This window comes from Lissotriton helveticus, chromosome 1_1, assembly GCF_964261635.1.
Source record: "Lissotriton helveticus chromosome 1_1, aLisHel1.1, whole genome shotgun sequence".
Taxonomy (NCBI): Eukaryota; Metazoa; Chordata; class Amphibia; order Caudata; family Salamandridae; genus Lissotriton; species Lissotriton helveticus.
The window spans coordinates 1,031,861,295-1,031,886,719 of record NC_136057.1 but is presented as its reverse complement, the minus strand read 5'-3'; the positions used below and the strand labels follow the sequence as shown (position 1 = coordinate 1,031,886,719).

The window sequence follows — 25,425 nt, the reverse complement described above, 5'->3', positions numbered from 1 at the left end:
TGTAGCATTGTTTTTTGGTTCAATGGGTGCTAAGCACTGGGGTTTGGAGTAGAGGCTTGTGTCAATGAGGAGATCACTCTTTATGTTGTCAGTTTTTTGGATAAAGAAAGCAGCGAAGTCTTCACAGGAGGGTGCTTCACGCCCAGTGTTGAGTGGTTGGGATTGATCCTTGGATTGTGATCTGATTAGCTCAAACAGTTTTCTCGGGCGGTTTTTTGCTTGGTCGAGCTGGTGGCTGAAGAAATCCGATTTTGAGCGTTTTATTTTCCTGAAGTAGGCGTTTCTCTTTTCCTTCAGAGCTTTTAGGTGCAGTGCAGAGGGAGCTGATCTCCAGGTGCGTTCTGCCATTCGCATGTCTCGTCTATCCTCATTGAGACTCCCGTCGTACCATGGATTGGAGATTTTAGTAGAGACTCTTTTTAGCTGCATAGGTGCAGCCTCATTAATTATTGAGGTCATAGCGTTGAGATAGTGGTCAGTCAGGGTTTGAACGTCCGTAGCGCCTGTCGGTGGGATTAGGAGCTTGCGACTGTTAGGGGGCAAAGCGCCTGGGTTGAGTTTTTTCATGTCTCTTTTCCAGACTTTGGGCTTGGCGGGTTGAGCCGGGTTAACTTTAACTTTTTCATTGATGAAGAATGTGACAATATGATGATCTGACCAGTCACAGGGTTGGATGGACTCGAGTTGGATAGAGTCCTCTTTGGAGATGATCAGGTCGAGGATAGATCCTTTCTCGTGGGTCGGGCTGTTGCATATTTGGGTGAGGTTAAGGGCATCGAGGACATTTTCAAGACTATATACCACCGCGTCATTGCGATCGTTCCAGTGGAGGTTGAAGTCACCAAGGTATATTTGGGTGAGCTGCCGTCCGGAATTGGTTGAGATCATATCCATGATTTGTTGGGAAAAGGTGAGGTTGTCCCTGGGTGGGTGGTAAATGCTGTGAAGAGAGCATATCGGTTTGCCTTCACTAATAATGTCGAGGCAGATGTATTCCCAGGATGTTGGGGATGGTAGGGAGGTGGAATTGACTTTCAGAACAGAGAGGTTGTTCCTCTAGATGCATGCGATTCCACCACCTATTTTGCCTGATCTGTCGAGCCTGATAATGTGGTAGTTGGGAGGAACCAGAATGTCCATTATAGGTGACGAAGATTCAGTTAGCCAGGTTTCAGTCAGGATGAGTAGGTCAAGGTCCAGCGATAAGAGGAGATCAGCAATGGCGGCGGAATGTTTCGAGGCCGATCTGCAGTTGAGGAGAGTGCATTTGAGACGGGGTGTGTTGAGGGTGGTAGAGGGTTCTAGAGAGAGAGGGACTTTTCTAAGGTTATTGGGGATGGAGAATCTGCTGTTTAGTGTGGGGGGTCTAAGGGGATTTGAGTGTATCGCGGGAATGGTGAGGTGGTTGTGTGATTTTGGGGGGCTGGGTCATAGGAGCGGAGAAGGGTGAGTGTGTCGAGGTCAGAAGTAGGGTTGTGGGTGCGACGAGGGCGGTTGTTGCGATTGCGAGCTGGGATTGAGGTCCGGTGTGGAGAGAGTTGAGTGAAAGTTAATCGGAAGGGAGGGGGACAAGTTGGGTGGGAGGTGTAGGTGTGTGAGGGGTTGCAGGGGCGACGAGGGCGGTTGCTGCGAATATGAGCAGGGATTGACGCCCGGTGTGGGGCGTGTTGCGTGAGGGAGTCAGCCGGAGGGGTAGGGGAAAAGTTGGGAGGGGAGGAGGAGGTGGGTGAGGGGTGTATGGGGTGTGTGGAGAGTAGTTCTTTGATGATGTGTATGTCTTCTTTGATCTGAGTGAGGGTGGCCATGATGCTGTCCATCGTGGGGTAGGTGGTGGAGGTGGGGGTGGCAGTCAAAGGTGAATGACTGACCAGGGAATTCACGTGCAGGTGGGAGAGTTCTAGTGGGCTGGTGTTCGAGCAGGGCTGCGTTGTGTTAGTGTACGGGATGGTGTTAGGGAAGAGAGAGGTTTTGGGCGGGAGGGGTGTGAATGAGGTAGGGAGGAGGTTGGTGATATGAGTGAGGGCATTGATGGTAGGCGGGGGATCAAGGTGTAGGCTGGGAGAATGATAGTAGTGGTGGGGGTGCAGGAAGGGTAATGGGGGCTGAGAGTAGGAGGGGAAATGGGATTGGAGATGGTCCTGTTGTGGGGAGGGGGAGTTAAATTAAGAGAGGAGGTGTGTTCTGCGTAGTTAGTTAGAGGGTAATGGGGACTGAGAATGGGGGGAATAAAGGGAGGGATTTGTCGATGTGCGCGTCGTTCTGGTGCAGAACTGGGTTAGGTGTGTTGTGGGTGGGAGCTGTGCTGTCAGGGGTGAGAGGAGTGTTAATGACAGCTGTAGGTGTGAGAGGAGTGTTGATGGTATGTGTGGAGGTCCGAGGGTTGGTAGAGGGGGTGGGGGTGTGAGTGGTGTATGAGGGGGAGCGATCTGTGTCTGTGTTTGAGGCGTGTATGGCAACTGCCTGGTGCTGAACTGGGATAGAGGGGTTGTGGGTGGGAGATGAGAGGTCAGGGGTGGTAGGTGTGTCCCTGATTGAGGAGTATGTAGTAGCTAACTGGCGCTGAAATAGGTTGGAAGGGTTGTGGGTGGTGGGAGCTGTGAGGTCATGGTTGGTGGGACTGGAGGAGATATGAGTGTTGGTCCGCGAATTGGAGAGGTGCTCTTTGAAAGTGGGGAACAAGTTGTCTAGTAGTTCCAGGTTCCTGTCTGTGGATTGAGATAGGACAATCCCGTTATTGTAAATAGTGATGGTGGCTCTGCCTGGAAAGAGTTGGGATGGTGTGATGGAGAGAGTTAGGCTGTGAGCGGATTTCCAGTTGGAGGAGACGGTGAGTAAGGTGAGGAACGCTTTTCTCCATTGAGCTCTGCGTGTGGTGTGGAAGATGATATCGGTGTTCAGGGATCCATTGACCGGAGAGAAGTAGGTGTCAGCAAAGGGGGTTTCAGGGTGTGACCTAAGGAAGTTGTGTTTAAAGCGTTTAGCGGCTTTTTTGGTGAGTGTCGGTGGGTAGTTGATTTTATATGTGTGATTGCAGATAGGATCCATGTTAGGATGGTGGTTTAGGTGGGTATGGGAGAATGCACTATAGTGGTACGCATGTGTAGAAAAACAAATACATACAGTAAGTTACAAAGTACAGAAGTGGTACTAGTGATCAACCAGCATAACCCAAATATAAGAGTGTGCAGAAAAACAAATACATACAGTAAGTTACAAAGTGCAAAAGTGGCACTAGTGATCAACCAGCATAACCCAAATATAAGAGTGTGCAGAAAAACAAATACATACAGTAAGTTACAAAGTGCAAAACTGGCACTAGTGATCAACCAGCATAACCAAAATATGAGAGTGTGCAGTAGAGCAAATACATAGAGTAAGTTACAAAGTACAAAAGTGAAGTATAATACTTCAGATAGAAGTATAATACTGGGACAAGATACAGATGCAAAACAACAAGTTACATGGATCAAAAGTGACCCTAGGGGGCAGAAGTGACACTAGTGAGCAAACCAGAAATATATGACGTAGCAGTCGGTGCATTACAGGAGAGAAGAGTGAGAATGGATGCAGGTTGCAGAACTGTGCAGAATAGTGCAGAATACAGTAGAAGTATATGATATATGAGGTAGCAGTCGGTGCATAGAAGGAGAGAAAAGTGGGAATGGGTGCAGGTTGCGGAAATGTGCAGAATAGTGCAGAATACAGTGAAAGTATACTACTGATAGAGTATAAGAACAGAATACAAATGCAAACAACAATTTACATGAATCAAAAATCAAAAGTGACATTAGTTAGCAACCAAAATATATGAGATAGCAATCTGTGCATTACAAATGTTCAAAATACAGGTAGAAGTATAATACTGCAATAATAGGTAGACATTCTTTCACAAGGAGAGAAAAGTGGGAATGGGTGCAGGTTGCGGAAATGTGCAGAATAGTGCAGAATACAAGTGAAAGTATACTACTGATAGAATATAAGAACAGAGTACAAATGCAAACAACAATTTACATGAATCAAAAATCAAAAGTGACATTAGTTAGCAACCAAAATATACGAGGTAGCAATCTGTGCATTACAAATGTTCAAAATACAGGTAGAAGTATAATACTGCAATAATAGGCAGACATTCTTTCTCAAGAGGGTGTAGATACATAGCTGAGCAAAGTATTCGGTAGTTGAGATTAGTCTGAAATGATAAGTTCTTAGTGTATGTTCAGATAATGATGAAAATGACTAGTCCGGATGGCCGCTCAAGAGAGAGACTAGTCAAAAATGGCCGCCAAATAGGTGAGATAGAGACAGTAGTCCTCTGTTTGTTGCTGTTGCTTAGATAGCAGGGAAGAGCAGTTTCCCTTCCCATTCATGCAAGCCCGACATTAAACTAACCTTGACCAGCCTGTAGTATAGTTTTAAACTACCATTTCACCTAGTAATATAAACCTTTTGCCAGCCCGATACATCCTTTTAATACATATAAGCCACCCAAAGTGTAGGCCCTAAAAGGCCCCTTGGGGTAGGGTGCATTATATTTAAAAAACACAGGAGATGAATTTTTAAGTTTTACATATCCTGGTAGTGAAAAACTCCTAAATTTGTTTTTCACTACTGTAACACTCATCTCTCGCACTGGATAACATCGGGCTACTTTATTACTGCTAACTTTTGATTGGGAACATATAGGGATGTTCCGTTTGAACTGAAATTAATTGTAATTTAAAACCCTCATTAATGGCAAAGTCAGATTTTAAGTCAAAACTCTGAAAATGCCACTTTTAGAAAGTTGTCATTCTTCTGTACTAAGTGTCCATATTTAACAAAGGAACTTGTTTCCTGGGAATAACCATTTTGTTACAAGTCCATTGCTTCTTTGTATTATGTCTCTTGATATGTGTTGGACATGGAATCAGGCCCCTAAAAATCATAAATATATTACCAGATCTGCAGGGGTAGAGACTTAAATCACACGACCTAATTCATGCTCTTGACACATAAACTGGTTTAAAATTATGGGATCCTAGGCAAATATTTTAATTCACTGATCTGTCATTTTCTTCATTATCACAAATATGTGAGTTCAATGCATCAGGACTAGGGAAAAAAGGAGGGGTGACCATGATCAAAGGAGGCACTTTCCTACAACAGTGAATAGAACTTTGTGCTTTTAGGTGCTCTACGTACATAAAACGTTGAAATTGCTTATCTCAAGTTTACCAATTGGACTGTCGTTGATTTGGTCTATTTTAATTTATAACATTTTACTCTATTTTTCTAAATTGATGTGGGATTTTTCTTGTGTTGTGTTTTCACTTTATTACGGGGTGTGTGCTGCATAGCACAAGTTACTTACCTTCGGTAACGATATATCTGTAAGAAACAGTAGTTAGTAGTAGATTCCTTACCTTAGAATATCCCCAGGCGTCAGACTGGATCCGGAAATTTTTGCGTAGCAGTACCCTTGCGCATCGGTAGGCGTCGTCTGCTGCTCCGCGTCTGTCGTCGGGATGACGTCGCCAGAGTACTTAGACACCGCCCTTGCGTGCTGACGTCAGTTCTTATACACAGCTTTTCCGCGCCAGAAAACGCAGAGCAATGATAAAAACCAACACTGGTGCCATAAAAACTAGGGCCTGAAAGGGGATTCCGCGCCAGAAAACGCAGAGCAATGATAAAAACCAACACTGGTGCCATAAAAACTAGGGCCTGAAAGGGGATGACCTTAACACTAGATATCGGTTCGCAGAACGGTAAGGATGGGTGGGGCGGTAAGGAATCTAAAACTAACTACTGTTTCTTACAGATATATCATTACCGAAGGTAAGTAACTTGTGCATTGAAAGATACAGGTTAGTATTAGATTACTTACCTTAGAATAGATACCCCAGCAATACCAACCCCGGTGGTGGGTCTGCGAACCAATGATCACACCAGAAAGTCCTGGAGGACGGAACTACCAAAGAAGCCATCCCTCCGGACTTGGCTGCCCAGGCAGTAGTGTCTTGCAAACGTGTGCAGTGAGGCCCACGTAGCTGCCTGACAGATGTCCTGCAAAGGGACTCCCCGGCCCAGGGCAGTAGTAGCCGCCGTGGCCCGAGTGGAATGGGCCCTCAGCCCAACAAGAGGCTCCTTCTCAGCCAAAGAGTAGCATGCCTTGATGCACAACACGACCCACCGAGAGATGGTCGGTTTGTAAACCACCCGTCCCTTCTTAGCGCCCACGTAACCAACAAAGAGTTGGTCATCCACCCGGAACTGGCGTGTGCGATCTAGATAGTATGACAGCGCATGTCTTGGGTTCAGACGGTGGAACCGCTCTTCCTCTTTAGAGGGATGCGGAGGCGGAAAGAAGGTGGGCAAGGTGATGCACTGCCCGATGTGGAAGGCTGTGACTACCTTGGGCAGGAAAGAGGGTCTTGTCCGCAACACAACCTTGTCCGGATGGACAGAAAAGAAAGGAGGCTTAGAGGAAAGAGCCTGGAGCTCACTCACTCTCCTGGCAGAGGTGATGGCAACCAGGAAAGCAGTCTTAAGCATAAGAAGACAGAGAGGACAGTTGTGAAGCGGCTCAAAGGGAGCGCACATCAGGTAAGTCAGAACCAGGTTCAAGTCCCACTGGGGCATCACGAAAGGAACAGGGGGGAACATATGAGTGATGCCCTTCAAGAATCTGTTAACAATCAGGGACTTGAACAAAGAAGTCTGATCAGGTAGCCTCAAGAAGGGGGAAAGGGCAGAAAGGTAGCCCTTGAGAGTGCCCAGAGCAGGTAGAGGAGAACCTCAGAAAGGGGGGCAGAGAGTGGATCCACAGCCTTTGCTGTGCACCATGCCACTAATCTGTTCCAGCTGCAGGCGTACACCGACTTTGTGGAGGGACGCCTGGCTGCCAGAATCACAGTACAAACTTCAGGAGGCAAGTCAAATGTCCTCAACTGTCGCCGCTCAATCTCCAAGCATGGAGGTGGAGACTGGACAGGTTCGGGTGGAGGGCCGTCCCATGCTGCTGCGACAGAAGGTCCTCCTGAAGAGGCATACAAATCGGGGGATCGACAGACATGCTGAGTAGCTCTGGATACCGTATCTTCGTGCCCAGTCCAGAGCCACAAGAATAACTTGGGCCCGGTCGCGCCTGATCTTCTTCAGCACTCTGGACAGAAGTGGTATAGGCGGAAAGGCGTACAACAGACTGCAGCTCCACTCGCGACGAGAAGCATCTCCGAGCGAGTGCCGCCTTGGAAATTCCAACGCGCAGAACTGATGACATTGCGCGTTCTCTTCTGTGGCGAATAGATCTAACCAAGGCTCTCCTCACTGCTGAAAGAGGCCTTGCGCCACGTCCGAGTTCAGACGCCATTCGTGATCCATCATGCACCGACGGCTGAGTTCGTCCGCCCTGGCGTTCAGGGAATCTGGCAGGTGTTGAACCACCAAGGTCATGCCCTGATGTTCTAGCCACTGCCAGAGGCACAGAGCCTCCTGGCAAAGGGTCCACAACCCCACCCCGCCCTGTTTGTTGCAGTACAACATGGCGGTGGTGGTGTCCTTGAACACCTGCACTACACTCCCCCGGACAGAGGGGAGGAATGCCTTCAGTGGAAGCCGGATCGCCCGCAGCTCCAGAAGGTTGATATGGAGCTAGGACTCCGCCGGAGACCAGAGGCCTCTTATCTCCGCCTCTCCCATGTGGCCTCCCCAGCCCCGGAGGGACGCGTCCATCACAACTAAGTGCTCCGGTTGGGGTAGGGAGAGGGATCTGCCGCTGACCCAATCGCGGTCCGTGAGCCACCACTGCAACTGTCTTGCAGTGCCCTCCGAGATGAAGACATGGTCGGACAAGTTACCCTGATGCTGGGCCCACTGAAACTTAAGGTCTCACTGCAGAGCCCGCATCCACCACCGGGCGTGATGCACCAGAAGGATGCAGGAGGCCATCAGCCACAGAAGCCGCAGCATCAACCTGACCGAGACTCGGGATAACGGCTGAAAGATCGGAATCAGAGCCTGAAAATCCTGAACCCGCTGTTCGGGAGGATAAACCTGAAACTGCGCAGAGTCTAGAACCGCTCCGATGAAGAGGAGCTTCTGAGAGGGGCACAGGTGCGACTTCGGCACATTGATGGAGAACCCCAGCAGGTGCAGGAGGTCGGCCGTAGTCTGGAGGTGGCTGATAACTGTCTGGGGCGAGCCCGCCTTCAACAACCAGTCATCGAGGTAGGGGAAGTCTGAAACCCCTAACCTGCGCAGATGAGCTGCGACCAAGGCCATCACTTTCGTGAACACCCGTGGGGCGCTGGTAAGGCCAAAGGGGAGCATGGTAAACTGAAAGTGCTCGTGGCCTACCGTGAACCGCAGGTAACGCCGGTGGGACAGCAGGACGGGGATGTGAAAATAAGCTTTATTTAAAAACTCACCACGAGCATGGGGACGCCTTGCCTTTCGCCGTTGCGGGTCGGAGGTAACCGCGACTTTTGCCGCTACGCCCTCCCAGCGCCAGGACCAAGCCCCCAGCAGCACACGCAGCGTGCATGCCGCCACCGCGTTTCCGAAGCGCCAGAAGGCGTTCTTAAGGAAGACAAGGCTCCCGCGTCGCGGGATGGTCGCGGGTGGGCACCGGGAGAAGCCCGGGACAAGGGCGGGGCCGTCTGCGGTCGTCCGCTCGAGGACGGGACGGGGCCCCCCTCTTTGACCTTCCCTGCAGATTCGTATAGCAAGGTTAGTACACTCTAAAACTGAATTTGTGTACTGCCTTGTAGTTGCTAGGACCCGCCTGGGTTAGAGCGATCCGGCGACATTGTGCAATAATCAACTTAGAGTATGGCTTCAACGGATACGGGGAAGGGGAGAAAGTCACTTACTGGATGAAGTGTTGTGGTGACTATAGACCAATTTCTAATAAGGGCCACGTCTGTGCTACAACGTGAAATTGAACTAACCGGGAAATGGTGCCGATTTTCGATAAGCAGGCCTTCGTTGGGTCGTCTGGCTAAGGCTCAATCTCCAGTGCCCGAAACTTTGCCCCAGACACAATCATCCGTAATACAAATAATGGCTGACATTACACCTGTTGGACCCGTAAGCGAGGGTAATAATTTGCCTGATACAGCTGGTAGCCTGAATAGTCCTTCAGTCAGTGTGGCTACAGCAGTAATTGATCCATCCATATTCTCTCAAAGTCCTGGAACAACTAGATCGGGTCTGTCAATTAGGTCGGCTTTGAGTACCAATCCAGGGGCTATTAACAAGGTGCCCGACAAAGTTGTCAGGAACTTGTGGAGGAACTGCACTTATGAATAGAAAAACAAAAATGCAGAAACGCGCTATTACGGAGAGTGATCCACCTGTTGTCCTGGATGAACCACAGCCAGTAGTAAATGAGTCTTCGATCACCCAAGTTATTGATGATATGATCCCTTCTGAGAGCAGTGGTGACTTTTGCGCCAAAATGAAGCAGATATTTACAGAGACCTGCCTCCCCATCCATGAAAGATTGAACTCTATCGAACAAAGACTATCCCAGCTGGAATCATTGTGTTTAATAAGACAGGGTAGGGAGGATACGCGAGTCGTGGATCCTGTTAGCAAGGATCAGGGTCCCCCTGGTCCAAAACATGTAGGCGACCAGAGTACAAATTTGTTGGCAGCAAACGCCGTAAGGGATATACCAGTCCAATCAGTTGCAATGGGTAACCATCCCACCATGCTACCTGTTTTAGCCGAACCGGATGTTCCAGTAAAAGTAATGTCTGGGGGCGGCAGGGGGGGACACGGGGGGCAGAAGTTCTGACCTACCGAAAAACATGCTAAACAGGTCAAGGACGTTGGGTATAAATAGTTCATTGTTACCTCGCCTGGATTTGCCCCCAGCATCTATACCCTATGTGGTGGTTCTCGCTGGGGTCCCTTCCTTGAGCCAGGGAAAGATGGAGGCCTACAGTGACCTAAAAAATAAATGTATACACTGGTTGAATTATAACAAACCCCTTCCCAATGAGGGATCAAGTGAAATCTATTTGCTAGGCGTGTGGATTGGGTGGGGCCTCAGGGGAAAAACATACAGGGTGACTGTGTTGTGATTAATTTTAGGAATAGTTGGACAGTCAAGCACATATGTAATCTGGAGACAGGTAGCCCAGAAACGCTAATAAAATCACTCCCACTAACCTATTTTTACCCGGGTGCTTTTACTAATGTACATTCTGCACCCAATAGGGGAGGGTTGGTCTGGGTGGTCAAGGTAACCCAGGGAGGTAACCCCTTTTTGGGAAATGTCAACCGGAATGGGCCCCAAAATTGTCCTTCGTCACTTGACATGTTCAACCACAACAATAGATACATCATTCTGGACTCAGTAGACTGACTGCTGAAGACCAAGATACTCCCATCCCCCGTAGTGGACAGCAAGAGCCTACTAGAGGTTAAGGCTGGCTTTGTAGAGATGAAGTGTATTACCATCCAGTCTGGGCTTATGGGGGAAGACAGCCCATTAGGGGCCAAAAGGGGCTTAAAATGTGGTGGTTCGTCCAGCAGGTGTAGCGGGTCTCCAAAAATACAAACTTAGGTGGTGGGAGGAATTTCCGGGGAACGGAGAAGGAGCACCTAGGTTTAGCGGGGTTAGTAGTGTAACTGTGGGGGGGGGGGGAATATACAAACGACTGACCCATTATTGGGGTCAATTAATCTGTGGCATTAATGTGAGCTCTACGGACGGGGAGGCACATGAAATCATCAATATACTCTCCTGGAACGTAGCAGGGATAAAAAATAAACTGATATCTGGAGGCTGTTCATGGACAAACACGACATATGCCTTATGCAGGAGACGTGGGCCCTGGATAATAGCCAGCGGAGTGGTTTTGCCACTTTTAATATTTTTGCAATAAAAAGGGGCAGGTGAAGACCGCCAGGTGGGATGAGTATTTGGGTAGCTACGCATTTCGGAGCCAAAGCTAAACAGTTGACAACAAACTCACCTGATATTCAATGTGTCCTGTTAACCCTGCCAGGAAAAAAATACATTGCCCTAATTAATATCTATTCAAGGCCAACCCAGAGTGGGCAAGAGTCAAAGGTTATTGAACAACTGAGCGAATATGTATTGACTCTTGACACAGAGTATGTTGTAATAATTGGGGGCGACAAACTGTCAGTTTGAACCCCTTAGCAACATGGGCTTAGGTGACCCTGATGAGGAGAACCAGTATTGGAACATTCCGGAACCTTTAATTCCACCGGTCAAAGCATGGACCCCGCTGGTTTTACAAATCACTTCTCTTACTCTGTCCTTATCCCTGAGGTCTTGCTATGGGAGATTAAAATCGGATAGACCTGGCATTGCGACCTTTAATAGAGAAAGGCAAACATCGATCATAGATTATATCATGATCGAATAGATCTTGGGACAAGGTTCTGGACTTTCGTATCCACCAACGGAAAGACAGCGACCATAATGCCCTGGTCATGACACTAAAGCCAGGGAGCTTGGGTCTGTCCAACAATCAAATAGAACCCAACTCTGTCCAACATCTTCTCTTACTTCATAACAATAGACGGAGAGTGAAAGGGCCCCATATATTGGGTTCCCCAAATATGCAGGCCCAAATATACCAACAGGTTGTGCCCTATCTTAGCGAAATGGCTGTGGCGGGGTCTTTGGGATGCAATGTCGGGTGGGACAACAGGCCTGTTTGAGGTGTTCTACCCAAAAGGGAGTTTTAACTAAGGACCAAGGTACTCCGGGTGCAGTACAAGCAGGTGATCGAAAGGGAAAGAAAGTGTTCGGAGGCTGACAAGTGGGAAGAATTGAGATCAGCCCTACAGCATAGGGACCTGAAATCCTTTTGGCGATTGTTAGTAATGGTGGGAGAGAAGAGAAACCTGCAGTAACCCCTAACATAGCTCATGTAATATGGGAAGACCACTTTGGAAGTCTTTACGCACGCTGGAGCAATGACGATACTGCATCTATGCCCCTGTGCCTCCTCCACGAGTATCGACTGGGGAGGGGGGGGGCACAGGAGAAGTCGTCCCTGTGCCTCCTCTACGAGTATCGACTGGGGGGGGGGGGGCACAGGAGATATCGATATTAGAGGTGGAATCTGCTATTGCTAAGATATTACCAAACAAAGCGCCCGGGCTTGACAAAATCCCCGGGGACTTATTTCAGTTGGAGCCGAAAATATGGGCCCCCTATCTCTGTGTCCTGTTTAATTCAATCTTAACTGGGATGGACCCGCCAGAGACATGGCGTGGGGCAGAGATAGTTCCCATACATAAAAAAGGCTGCCCCCTGCAACCCTCGAACTATAGGCTTATCAGCCTGATAGATATAGCTCAGAAGGTATTGGTACGAATAATTCTGGAAAGAATTCAGACCTGGGAAGAGGAGAATGAGATTCTGAGTACCTTGCAGGCTGGCTTTAGAACAGGTACGTCAACCATAGACCAGATATTCTGACTCCAGGTCCTTTATTGGAAATCTGTGAGTGTGGAGGGTGGCAGCCTCTACCTCATTTTTGTGGACCGGAGGGCCACGTTTGATCTGGTCCCCAGGGATAAATTGTGGAGAGTTCTCAATGATCTTGGTATTCCATCCTATCTCCTGGGAGTGTTGAGAAGGCTCCATACAGGAAATTCTGCCCAGGTAAGATGTGGGAAATCTGGAGAATTGTCAGCACGATTCCCAGTACAAAGGGGGGTGCGCCAGGGATGCGTGCTGGCTCCCACTCTTTTTTGTCTTTATATCAATGGGCTTATAAAGCATCTTTCAGGTATAAAGGACGTCGACGCCCCGAGAATTGCCACAGGCAGGGTACCCGCACTAATGTTCGCGGACGACACCTTATTATTGTCCCGAACATCTCGGGCATCCAAAGCATCCTGGAAGGCTTTGCAGATTTCTGTGCGCTTAGTGGCCTGGAGATTAATTTAGCCAAAACTAAATTCATGATTTTTAATCCTCCAAGGCAGACTCGTCCAAACTCGAGGAACACCTGGGCTGGGATGCCCAGCTAGCTAAGTCTGCTTTAAAATTGACGGAGACTGCGGGCGGTCAATCTAAAATGCACAGTGTAGGAGAGTAGGGTCTGCAATCCTATGATCACCCAGATTTTTGCTTTTTGCTTCACTGGTTTACGACTTTCCCTGGCTGTGGGCCTGCTAATCAGACCCACAGCCTAGCTGTTCTCTCTATTCCAAATTGTACCCAGGTACTGAATTGGCACTGGGCCCTCTCCAAGTCCCTGTACCCGGGGCAGAGGTGCACCCAGAAGTCTCCCAGGGGCTGCAGCATGTATTATGCCACCCCTGGGCTGACTAACTAAACAGACACAACTGGCTGCTTGACAGCTGGGAGCAAGGTGGTGTAATCACCCTTTGCTTTAGATATAGTATACCTATATCTAAACCTAAAATGGGCACACAGATCTCCTATCAGTCACTCCTATGGCAGGCCTTAACAATCCTGAAGGCAGAGTGCTTGGAATCGTGTGAGATGGTGCTCTGGCATGAGCTGAGCCTGTCTGCGGCTTTCGGGATCTATCCCTTAGCCGTTTCCATGATAGCGTCAGACCATATACTCTTAAGTGCCTTATAATCCTCGCGGTTATGGTAACTTTGGTCTGACAATATCTAAACATGTCGTGTAAGGTGTCATACGCTTTGGAATACTACCCCCTCGCCAGTTCTGGTGACGGGGGTAGCATTCCACCCCTCTAGAGGGAGAAGACATGTTGGTAGCCTGTAACCCCGGTTAAAGTTGGACATAGCCTCAGCTCCACAAAATGGATGCTGCCACCGAGACACAAGTCTGACCTCCTGCTGCTGGGAGTCCTTCCAGCGAGGAGTGCTTGGACAAAGGGTTTCCTGTCAGGGGCGGGGCCAGCACCATCCCAGACAGGGTTTTGTGTATCCCAGGTAGGCAGGGCTATAGAGGAAGGTGACTGCAAGTGGCACCCCGGTGCTCACTGTGCATATGCCGGCTCAAACCAGTTCCTGGGGCACACCAGCCCTTGAGCTGGGGAGAGACCGGACAAAGGAGAGGGGTGTAACCACCCCCCTCCTAGTCCCACCCATAGGGCAGGACTTAGTCGCGTGCCAGCCCCTTTTCTCAGGATAAAGGTAGGAGCAGGCCCCCTTCCAAATTAGATCATCTTTGAATCCTGAAACTATTTTCTACGAAAGGAACTCAAGACTTCTTCCTAAGATTTCTCCCTTGTGGCTAAGGAGTAGTCACCCTGCACCCGCAGGCACCATCCAAGCATCGCGGTTTGCTGTAAGTCTCTCCTCCGGATCAAGACTGCCCAGCTCGACGAGAACCGGCTTCCCTGGCACCTCTGACCTCTACCTGCATCATCAGCCCAGCTGAGATTCGTGGGTGTGACGAGACCCCTCTGCTTACAGGTCTCCATCTTCATCGATCCAGGCTTGGATCCCATCGAACTTCATCACTGGTCGCCTGCCAGCAACTTCTTCTTTCAGGCTCCATAGACTGCAACGAGGATTCCCGACGTCTTTTCAGACCTATGCAGCCGCAGCCCCTGGGCTAGGTAACCTGAGCATTTCGGTGCTCCAGCATAGCTTAACTATCTAAGTGTCCAGATCCTTTTTCGTTTCAGCTCTACCTAGTCGGATTCGTCCGATAACACTAACTTTGCATTTACTAGCCTCCATAGACTTTGTTCCGCATCCCGCGTGAGAGTGCACACTCTGCACCCGATCTCCCTAGGCCTCCTGCTCCTAACCTTAGGGTTCAGTAGTGTAGTCCTAGCGATCCCAAAGCCTCTGAGAATAGTTACTTACCTGCTGGTAATTCGCATTCCACTTTTGTAGTATATGGTTTTTCGTGCTCCTCGGGCATTTGTGTAAATTGTGCGACTGAAAGTATTTTCTTAAGAGTTTTGTGTTGTGCTTAGCTCCCTGACTCAAAGAGTTCAGGGTAGTATTGTTATAAATAAATATACTTTATTTTTCATAACAACTTGTGTGGTGTCCTTTCACTTGGTGTTCAAAGGGTAAATGTGATGGTAAAACAGCTGGCTTAACAAGCCCTCTAGAGTTTAGCCTAAAGACTGCACGTGCCCATGCTACTAGAATAGCTGGTCTATCAGGTTGACTTACAACCAATCATCAATAAGGGTCGTTTGGACTGATACATAGTGATCACTAGAATAGTGAGCACTGCATATCAGGCCAACTTCTCACACACAGAGCACCTGTCTTCAAGCCCGCTGACCCCGTTGTAGAAATGTATAAGGTACAAGCGAGAGCAGCTTCTACATACGGGGCAGAATTATGGGGTTACTATAGGCCTACAAGTCTAATAAGGGTCGAGCACTTATTTATGAGGAATTTGCTAGGCTTGCCAGCCAGTACCCCGCTGGTGCCCTTAAGGTTTGATCTAGGGTTACTCCCCGTGGAGGAGGAGGTGGCCTTACGGCCACTTACTTACTGGAGAAGACTATGGTCTGTCCCGGAGTTGGCCTCATATCGAACTGAGTTTAAGGAGGTGTGGGTTGCAACCAAATCTAAGAAAATTACTTGGTTAACCCACATCAAGGATCTTTGTGATAGGATTGGCCTCCCCGAATTATGGGAATATCAGTATAGGCACTATAATCTGATGACCATTCATGCTAGTTCTTCAGTTGGAAGACTGACATCCCAGTTCCTCCACATAAAAGCAGAGTACAAGAAGGAGGAATTTCTTGATCAGATTTATCCAGCATCAGCAAGGCAGATGTATATGCAATTTAGAATGGGAAGTCTGCCACTTAGGTCCTTTACTAGCAAATGGGATGTGAACAAAAATACTGAGTGCCCTGCATGCAGACACCCTTTGGAAAATGAAATTCATGTATTTTTTTTTTGTCCAGCATACCAGTGGGTTCACAATCGTTGGATGAAACCCATTTACAGGAATCTGGGCTACCGAAACTGTGAAAATGCCTTTAGAGTACTAAAATAGGATACCCACCTCCCCATTGTATTTTCTGTTTCCCGCTTTTTAAATGGAATGTGGATAAAACGTAGAACATTTATAATGAACTAAACTGTGACCAATGGACTCCACATACCCAAATGTACTCTTCTGATAACTACATGAATGATTTAATATTATTTTTAGCTATGATGGTCTTATCCTTGTAAATAGGTGTGTACAGATATGAATGCGTTTTTTAGTGTTAACTTTTGTGTCATTTAATAATGAATTTTAATGTATTATTGTATGTATTTTAATTTGCACTTTTATGGCCCGTTGTGGTCGAAATAAAGTTATCGAAGAAGAAGAAAATAAGCGTCCTGCAAGTCCAACACTACCATCCAGTATGACGAGTCTAGGGCAGCCAGGACCTGAGCCAGTGTCAGCATCTTGAACTTCTCCTTCCGGAGGAAGCCGTTAACGTTCCGCAGGTCCAAGATAGGGCGTAGGCCCCCTTTGCCCTTCTTGGGTACCAGCAAGTAGTGGGAGTAACAATCACACCCTACTTCTGGCCCAGGAGCGCGCTCGATGGCCCCCTTGGCCAAGAGGGCCTTAACTTCCTCTTGTAGAAGTTTCAAGTGATCCCCCGACACGCGGTGGTACTGCGGTGGCATGGCTGGAGGGGTCGCCTCGAAGGGGAGGAAGTAGCCCCTTCGGACGATTTGCAGCACCCACCAGTCCGATGTGACAGTGCGCCAGTGGTGGTGGGGATGGCGAACCCTGCCCCCCACTGGCGTCACATAGGCCTGAAAGCTCGGACTAGGAGGGATTTGAGGCAGATGCTGCAGGGGCAGGTGTGTACTGGCCTCGCCGTTGTCCCCGACTGCCGGCCCGGCGGTTTCCACGTCCGCCATCGCGCTGGATGGTAGTCTGCGACCCCTCGCTGGCAGGACGTGTGGGGGTTCCCCTTCCTTGGCCACGAAAGCGGCGAAAGGCAGCCGTTTGCTGGCGCGGGGCCGAGAGGCCCAAGGACTTGTCGTAGCCCTGGAGTCCTTAAAGCGCTCAAGTGCATGGTCTACCTTGTCGCCGGACAGGCGACGGCAATCAAATGGCATGTCTACAAGGGTGTTTTGGACATCAGCCGAAAAGTTGGTGGACATCGACCAGGCGTGACGTCGAATCGCCACCGTCGTTGCCATCGCTCTGCCCAGTGAGTCCATGGTATCCAGCCCACAACGGATGGAATACCGTGCCGCATCTCGACCCTCCGCAACGGCTTGGGCGAGTTTAGTCCGAGCCTCCTCAGGACATTGTGGCATTGTGTCCGCGACCGTGTCCCACAGAGAGCTGGTGTAATGGCCCAAGAGGCATGCGGTGTTGACTGACCGCAACACCAAGCTTAGGGAGGAGAATACCTTCTTCCCGTATTGCTCATACCTCTGGGATTTCCGATCAGGGGGAGCCGTCGGGAATGCGGTCTGGGAGTTAGAGGCCTGGATGACCAGGCTCTCGGGGGTGGGGTGGGTGGACAGGAGGTAAGGGTCGCCCAGAGCCGGGCGGTGGTGCCAGGCCACGTTCCCATCTACAGCCGGACCTGTAGTGGGCTTGGACCAAGTGCCCAGAAGAACGTCCGACAAAGCCTCATTAAAAGGCAGCAGAGGCTCGGCCGAGCTTGCCTGCGGTTTAAGGACCTCGGTGAGGAGGTTAGTCCTCACGGCCGCGACGGGGAGCTCAAGGACCAAAGCCTTGGCAGCCCGCGTCAGCACCACACTATAGGCAGCCCCCTCCTCCGTAGCCACGGTAGGAGGGGAGACAAAACCAGTGTCGGGCGAAGTGTCCAGACCACTGGCCTCCCCAAGCTCACCTGTTCAGTCCTGAGAAGACTGACACTCATGTGCCAGAGGGTCCTCGGACCCTCCCAATCCCCCTCGTCATCCACCGCCTGGTACTCAGGTTCAAAAGATGGGGCCGGGTCGTAGAAGTAAAAGTCTGCCATCGGCGTCGAGAACGGCGCCGAGCAGCGCCGTTCCGGCACCGGACCTGAATCGAGGGTAGGACCGGGGACGGCGTCGTCGTCCTGGGACGCCGCCGGAGGCGACACCCTGGGGGCCGGTGCTGACGAGGTCGACCGGCGGCTCCCCGGGTCCGGATCCGGCGGGGCCATGCAGCGTCGGGACCGAAGTCGTCGACAGCGCCAGGGCCGAAGCACCCGACGGCGCCAGGGCCGAAGCACCCGGCCCGCTAGGGGACCCAGTCCGACGGAGGAGTGAGCAAACTCATGGCCATGAGGAAGGACTATCTCCTCCGGCGTCGCGTGCTGCCCAGGGACCGGCGGGTATGGGGGCAGTGTCGCCCGAACCCCCGGCCGCGTCGCGCGAGCGTCGGGGGGAGTTAGAAGAGCGATGTCGCCTCTTCGACTTCTTGTGCCTCTTACCTGAGGACTTCGAGCCCGAAGACTGATGACGACTCCCGGAACTGTGGTGACTCCGGCCCCGCAACCAGTCCCTCGACCTCCTTTCGGACCAGGACCTCGAGCGGCAAGGGGCTGACTGCCGGAGCTCGAGTCGCTTGCGGGACCGCTCCCGTCTAGCTTTGGACGTCAGGGCCAGGCAGTCGGAGCAGGACTTGTCGTCGTGGTCGGGCCCAAACAGTGAAGGCACCGGCGATGGGCGTCGGCTGCAATCGACGCAGGGTTTGAACCCGGGCATCCCTACCGGCACCGTCGGAGTCGAGAGACTTCAAAAGATTATCAAAAAGGATCGAAAAAGTTAGTAAAAAATTGACTAGGGTACAACTTTTTCCGGATCGGTGCTTGCTGGCGCGGAAAAAAGAAGAACTATGTCAGCGCGCGAGGGCGGCGTCCGCAGACGACACCTACCGGCGCGCAAGGGTACTGCTACGCAAAAATTTCGGGATCCAGTCTGACGCCTGGGGATATTCTAAGGTAAGGAATCTAATACTAACCTGTTTCTTTCCGATAGTACTTTACAATTTGCCTCTAATTTAAGCTTGACTGTTTTTGGGCCAAGCCAGTAGTGGGTTAAGCACAGGTTAATTTAGTGACTTTTGTGGTTCACTCTGAAAATTATTGTGGTTGTTGCTTGAGTAGGGTTTTCACACCTCTCATCCAATATCACCATTTTTTACATACATTATCCATTCAGCATCCAGTTTGAAGTCATTTGGGCAAATAAACACTGGGCTTCAAAGCTGATCAAACCTTCAACTGGATTCTCCTCTTTCAATGCTTCTGAGAAAGGCAAATCCAGTAATAGTTAGCCAAACATCTAGTTTTCATCACTATGCAAACCTCTACAGAGGTCCAGCAAACTAGCTCCAGACACGCCAGAAAAAGTATCCTCAGGTGAAGTTTTTCCTGAGGCACTGTGGGTTTCAAAATTTAAACAAGTACTTCAAATAGCAGTAATATTCCCTAACCAACCCTGGATGGCAAATGAGAGCACACCACATGATTGCCTATAACATCATGCAAACAGCTTAGTTTCTGTGCTTTTAAAAAAAGGTTTAGAGCAACTGCTCTTCAGGTGTTATCCTACAGAAATAATCACATTGTACTGACTGAGGTGAGAGGGAAGCAAGGATAATACATATTAAAGAAGATGTTCTATCTAGTAAGATACCGTTGCTTCTAATTATTATGGAATGTTAATAAGGAATAGTTACTGTTACAGACTGTTGTGTGATGCTTGAATAGCAAGGGTTCAGTTGGCAGTGCTTCCCAAAACCTGGGGTTCATTCCGGATGTGATATAATATTTACTTAATCCATAATTGTTGCCTCCCTGGAAGTCATTGATGTCACTTTTCAACAGAAGCTAGTAGACCAAGTACAGCATTATAGGCAAAACAACAATATATAGCATTATAGAAGGGAAACAGTGAATAGGGAGGATGTTTTTCATCAAGGGGTTCTGAGGGAAATCAAATAGAAAACTCAAGTTGTCTACGATGTCACTCAAACCAGAAGTTAAAAAGACAAAAACATCCGTTTATCTTTTTACCCTTCTACAACTTTATTTTATGTATAACCCCTCCCCCCGCTCCAAAATCATCTGCCACTGCTTTCAAACGCAACAGGCTACATAGTTTCATAACATGGCCTTCCCTTCTTGTCCAGAAGGTTTAAAAAATGTACCTGGTCTCCTGACACCCATCTCCATAGCTGTGTGTCCCGTACCCCTTTAGAGCTGAGAGCCAGTGCACTGGGAGGTTCTCTGAGAAAGCTGTCAATGGAATGGAAATCCTTTATGACGTAGCAACAGTGGGAAACGAAAAGAGGGAGACAACATTTTGTTTCCCACTGTTGCTATGTCACAGCTGTAAATAACCAGATTTAAAATCTGGTATAAGATGGTCATACAAAACAATATAATTCATCAATACCATACCATGACCCCGCAGGGCATCAAGGGAGGGAGGTCGGAGACGATGTGTGTGAGGACTGGAAGAGGATACTTATTTAAAAGTGAAATGAAAGGTAAGTGTAGTAGAACCTACAGGAACTTTTAAATACAATCATACAACATTCTGGGAGTTCAAATACCCCAATTGAATGTTTTAAGCACATTCTCAGAAGAGAAGTGGGTGTTTGAAGAGGATATACATCTTGATATCTTTACATATTGGAGGGTTTCTCACATAGATTTATTTGCAACATCTTGAAATGGAAAATGCCCAAATTTTGCATCCACAGCGTAAGAGCCAGCGCTCATTCGGCAATGCTCCTTTGTTAAATTGATCAGAAAGTTTCTTTATACGCTTCCAACAATTCCATTGATTCAAATTGTCCTCCTGAAGATTTTCATCAGCAGAATATTTCAGAGTGCTCCAGAATGGCAAAGCGACTGGCAGTTTCCAGACATTGTTTGTCTGCCCATGAAGCCACAAAGGGAGCCTTGCAGGAGTAGAGAATATGTTTAACAGGAAGCAAAGTAATTTTTACAATCCCAGTGTGACACACTTGAATTTTGCAGGATGGTCCCTGAGTTTATGCAATATTATCACAGACCTGCATGGACAAATCTGGTAAAATCTTACCTCGTTGCTAAACGGAACAGGTCGTCCACTGTGTCAGGATGATTTCGCAAACCATTTTGTTGCTCTAACAGCTGAAATGTTGGTATACACAGTGCCTTAGATAAAAAACAGACAGTGAGGTTTTAGCAACTGTAACATTTATACTTTTATATGCCCTGCCTAATAATCATCCTAATCGTAAAACTGCATCAATACATTGTGCCTCATATCACACTTCTATTTCCAAGAGCTGTACAATATATAAATTCCTACTCCATTTAATGGTACTAAAACCTCTGCATTTAGTAGACGTGAAGGAAAATTCGGGCAAACATTTAAAAGTTAAATTCTGCCCCTTTTTGAGTTTGCGTACAGAGCGAAAGTCGGGCCAGAATGTGCTCATGTAAATTTGGGGCATTAAGCTGCTTACATCAGGAGTAGTAATACAAAAAGCTTAATGCCAAATAACTTTACCCACACTGCAATTTCAGCCGCAAGGGACAGAAATTCCAAGATCCTTTATACCCCAACCAAAATAAATAAATTATAATTAGCAGCTGTCTTTGTTGGGACAGGGGGCCGTAGCACAGGATTCTTCGACAGCTGCATTTGAAATGCAGCTGGGAAGCAGCTCAGGGGGCTTTTTTCATGAAAGAAACCAGTTACTTAACTGTGATAATTGTTTTACACACACACCCACCCACCCACCCACCCACCCACCCACCCACCCACCCACCACACACACACACACACACACACACACACACACACACACACCCACCCACCCACCCACCCACCCACCCACCCACCCACCCACCCACCCACCCACCCACCCACCCACATACATATGTATCCAGAGAGATCAAGAGAGAATGAATATGCTACTTACCAGTATGCATCTGTTCTTGGCATGTAGGGCTGCTAACATTCATATCTATTGCATAGATCGCCGCCTAGTGTTGGGTCCGGATGATTGCACATTGTTGTCCTGGAAGAGTCTTCGAAGTATCACGAGATAGGTGGCTCCTCCCCTGGACTACAGTGCGCATGGGCATCGACTCCATCCCCAGATTGATTTTTCCGCCATTGGGTTCGGATGTGGTTTCGACGTCTCCGTGTCGGAACCGAAAATATTTGTTCTTAAGGCCAAAAGGCCTTCGTTACCTGCGTCGGTATTGTTTGCGTACGGTCTCGAGCATCGTCCGGCTCTCTGAGCCGGAATTCTGCGAAGTCGAGGAACTCTTCGGACATCGAGGCCCTCTCGTCGCAGCAAGACCCCGACGTACTGAACATGGAGCGGAGCCCGTTCAAGTTCTGCCCCGTCTGTGGATCCAAATATCCACATATCGACGTGCATCCGGTCTGTAATAAATGCCTCTCGCCGGACCACAACGAGGATAACTGCATGGCCTGCTCTAAGTTCAGGTCAAAGAAGACGCTCAAGCATCGGCGCGCGGCGCGCCTCGAGGCCCAGCGAGCGACTCCGGCACCCGACAACATATTCGACGACCCCGCAGAAGAAGGCGGTAGCCATCATCTTCAGATTTCACCACCGTCGACGGAGGTCCAGGCCGATCCCGAAGAACACGTCGAAGGACAGGGCCAAGACCTTGAATATGTCGAGGAGGTAGGGGACGACGAAGAAGTTTATGGGGCCGCGGAAGATAGCTCAGAGGAAGAGCTATGCCCCGAAAGCTACATGACTCAGGCTCAGGTCACGGGATCGCCACTCGGCCTTACCCACGACCCTGCACCGCTATCCCCGGCCCCGCCTTCTGGCCCGGCCACGGACACTCAAGCGGAGCCGCCATTGCACGTATCGAAACCGAAACCAAAACCTTCGGATTCGACGGCACCAAAGATGGCCGACGTCCAACCAAAAACGAAACCGAAACCATCGGATTCGACAACACCTAAAATGGCCGACGTCCAACAAAAAATATCGAAGCCTGCTCCTTCATCGACTCCGTCGCCCTCCGGCCCACAGAAGTCGAAGAAGGCTGTCGAGTCGACAGCGCCGCAAAAGGTGCCCAAGGAACCATCCTCTAAGAAGGCCGTCCATCAAGTGTCGAGCACGGTTGCTCCTGCGCGGACTTCCAAGACTGTTGACACGCCTTCGGACGCCAAATGTTAGTTATCTTGTAAGCATCTGTTTGAAGTGTGTAGCAATGAAGATTCACATGCTTTGAATACTACTGCCTTCTAGTGTTAGGCTTTACAACTTCTTCAAGTCACAGGATGTTGTGGAACTCCGCCCTTAGTCTACATTGTGCATGAGCATTATCTCCACCTTCAACTGTTTTCCACTGATCGGGTGAAATGTGTGTAGAGCGAGAGCAACATAATGTGCCCTGCAAGTTGGGAAATTTTAGGTAGGTGAATATAGTGCACCTGAGGAAACATGCCATCACTGCTGGCTGGCACGGAGGGTAGTTGGGTGGGTGCAAATGGAACGATAGCAGTGGTAAATTTGTGAAACACTAAGTGCCAGGGCCCTAATCAGGGGGACACAGCAGCTGGCACCATCCAATGCTCCTGCCAGCGCTGCCGATTACAGGACCGACACATCGACTGACCCTCACACTCTTACAAGTGTGACAATTCATACTATTCAAGGCCCCCAAAGCTAAAAGAATGGCTTGGGCGGCAGGTATTCATGATTGCTAATGCATATTAAAGTAAACAACTGTTGTGCTCATACCCAAATTTGGGAGACAGCGCCACCATGAGGCAAACTGTCACAAGCGCCGGTGCTAAGAATTAAGGGACAGTGCTAAGAATTAAGTGCCCAAGCAAAGGAAACCACCGGCTCACATTAAGCACTGGATAGGCCACAAATAGATGCTTACCGGGTAACATTCAGGTGTGGCTGTAGATACACCATATTCCCATCACCAGTAAAGTGGTTTACTCCCAGAGGTGGCTAGCAGGCTGGTGTAGATGTCTGAATGAAGGTCTTTGAAGGAAATTGGATTATTAGTTGTGCAGGATGCAAAGCCTGAGCAAATAATCCTGCTCCAAATATTTCCTCACTGGGAACCAAGCACCTTATTGGAGTGCTGGACTATCTCAAAGTAGAGCAGTCCAAGGCCTACTCAAGGAAGGTGGACCATGTAGCTGCCTTATAAATGTCTTATAGGGGAATGCTCCTTAACAATGCCATGGATGCCCCTAGTTTACGTGTTTAGAGTGCTCTAGGGGAATTGTTAATATGCGTTTTGCCTTTTGGTAGCATATTTGAATGCATGCAACTATCCACCTGGCAATTTCTGCTTTAGAGATGGGGTTTCCTTTATGCGGTGGAGAGAAGGCTACAAACAGTTGGTTTGTCTTTCTAAAAGGTTTAGTCCTGTCGATGTAATAAAGTAGAGCTCTTTTTACGTCTAGTGTGTGAAGAGCTCTCTCTGCTAAGGAATCTGGGTTTTGAAAGAACACTGGTAACTCTACAGATTGATTAAGATTAAAAGCAGAGATTACTTTGGGAAGGAATTTTGGATTGGTTCGAAGAACCACCATGTTACGATGTATTTGTAAGAATGGTTCTTGTATGGTTAAAGCCTGGATCTTACTTACTCTCCTGAGAGAGGTGATTGTGACAAGGAAAGCTACTTTCCATGTGAGAAACTACCGTTCGCATTTGTGTAAAGCTTCAAATGGAGGACCCATGAGCCTATTAAGTGCAATGTTTAGATCCACACTGGAGAGGGAGGCAGTGTGGGAGGAATTATGCTTTTAAGGCCTTCCATAAAAGCTTTGATAGAAGGTACTCTGAACAATGACAAATGTCTGTTTTGTAAGTTGGCGGCAAGGGCAGCCAGATGTAATTTTATGGATGAGTAAGCTAGATTACATCTTTGTAGATGCAGTAAATAGCAAATGATGTTCTGAAATGAAGCATCGTGCGGGTCAATTTTGTTGTGATTGAGCAAATGACAAAACGTTTCCATTTGGCTGCATAGCATGCTCTAGTAGTAGGGCGTCTGGCTTCTGATCATGTTCGTACAGTCCGGTGGGAGGTTAAGGTAACCAAACTCTAGGACTTCAGGAGCCAGATCGCTAGATTCAGTCGTGCTGGATCTGGGTGCCTTATCTCTCAATGGTTCTGTGTTAGCAGTGTTGGGGAGAGATGTAATTTTTGTTGTGGAACTACTGAGAGTTCGAGGAGTGTTGTGAACCATGATTCCCATGCCCATGTGGGAGCAACTAGGAACATTTTGAGAGACTGTTGCTTGAGCTTGCGTACTACTAGTGGAACGAGTGGGAGTGGCGGAAAAGCGTACGCAAATCTGCCTGACCAGTCCATCCATATCGCATTGCCCTTGGACGACAAGTGTGGAAACCTGGCGGCGAAGGTTAGACATTTTGCATTTGCGGCAAACAGATTTATGTCTGGGTAGCCCCACATGTAGAAAAATGGTTGAAGAACTTGAGGCTTAAGTTCCCATTCGTGGATGTGCTGTGTCGGACGACTGAGCA

The 25,425-nt window shown here is 48.8% G+C and overlaps 1 protein-coding gene across 3 annotated transcripts in view; it reads right to left on the bottom strand.

Moving 5' to 3' along the window:
- Window positions 1-25,425, bottom strand: part of TNPO3 (transportin 3) — a 1,288,661-nt gene that overhangs the window by 226,135 nt on the left and 1,037,101 nt on the right. For all 3 annotated transcript variants that reach the window (XM_078677788.1, XM_078677785.1, XM_078677786.1), the window contains exon 18: window positions 20,971-21,065. In XM_078677788.1, coding sequence (XP_078533914.1) covers window positions 20,971-21,065 — 95 coding nt within the window. The remainder of the gene's footprint in view (window positions 1-20,970; window positions 21,066-25,425) is intronic.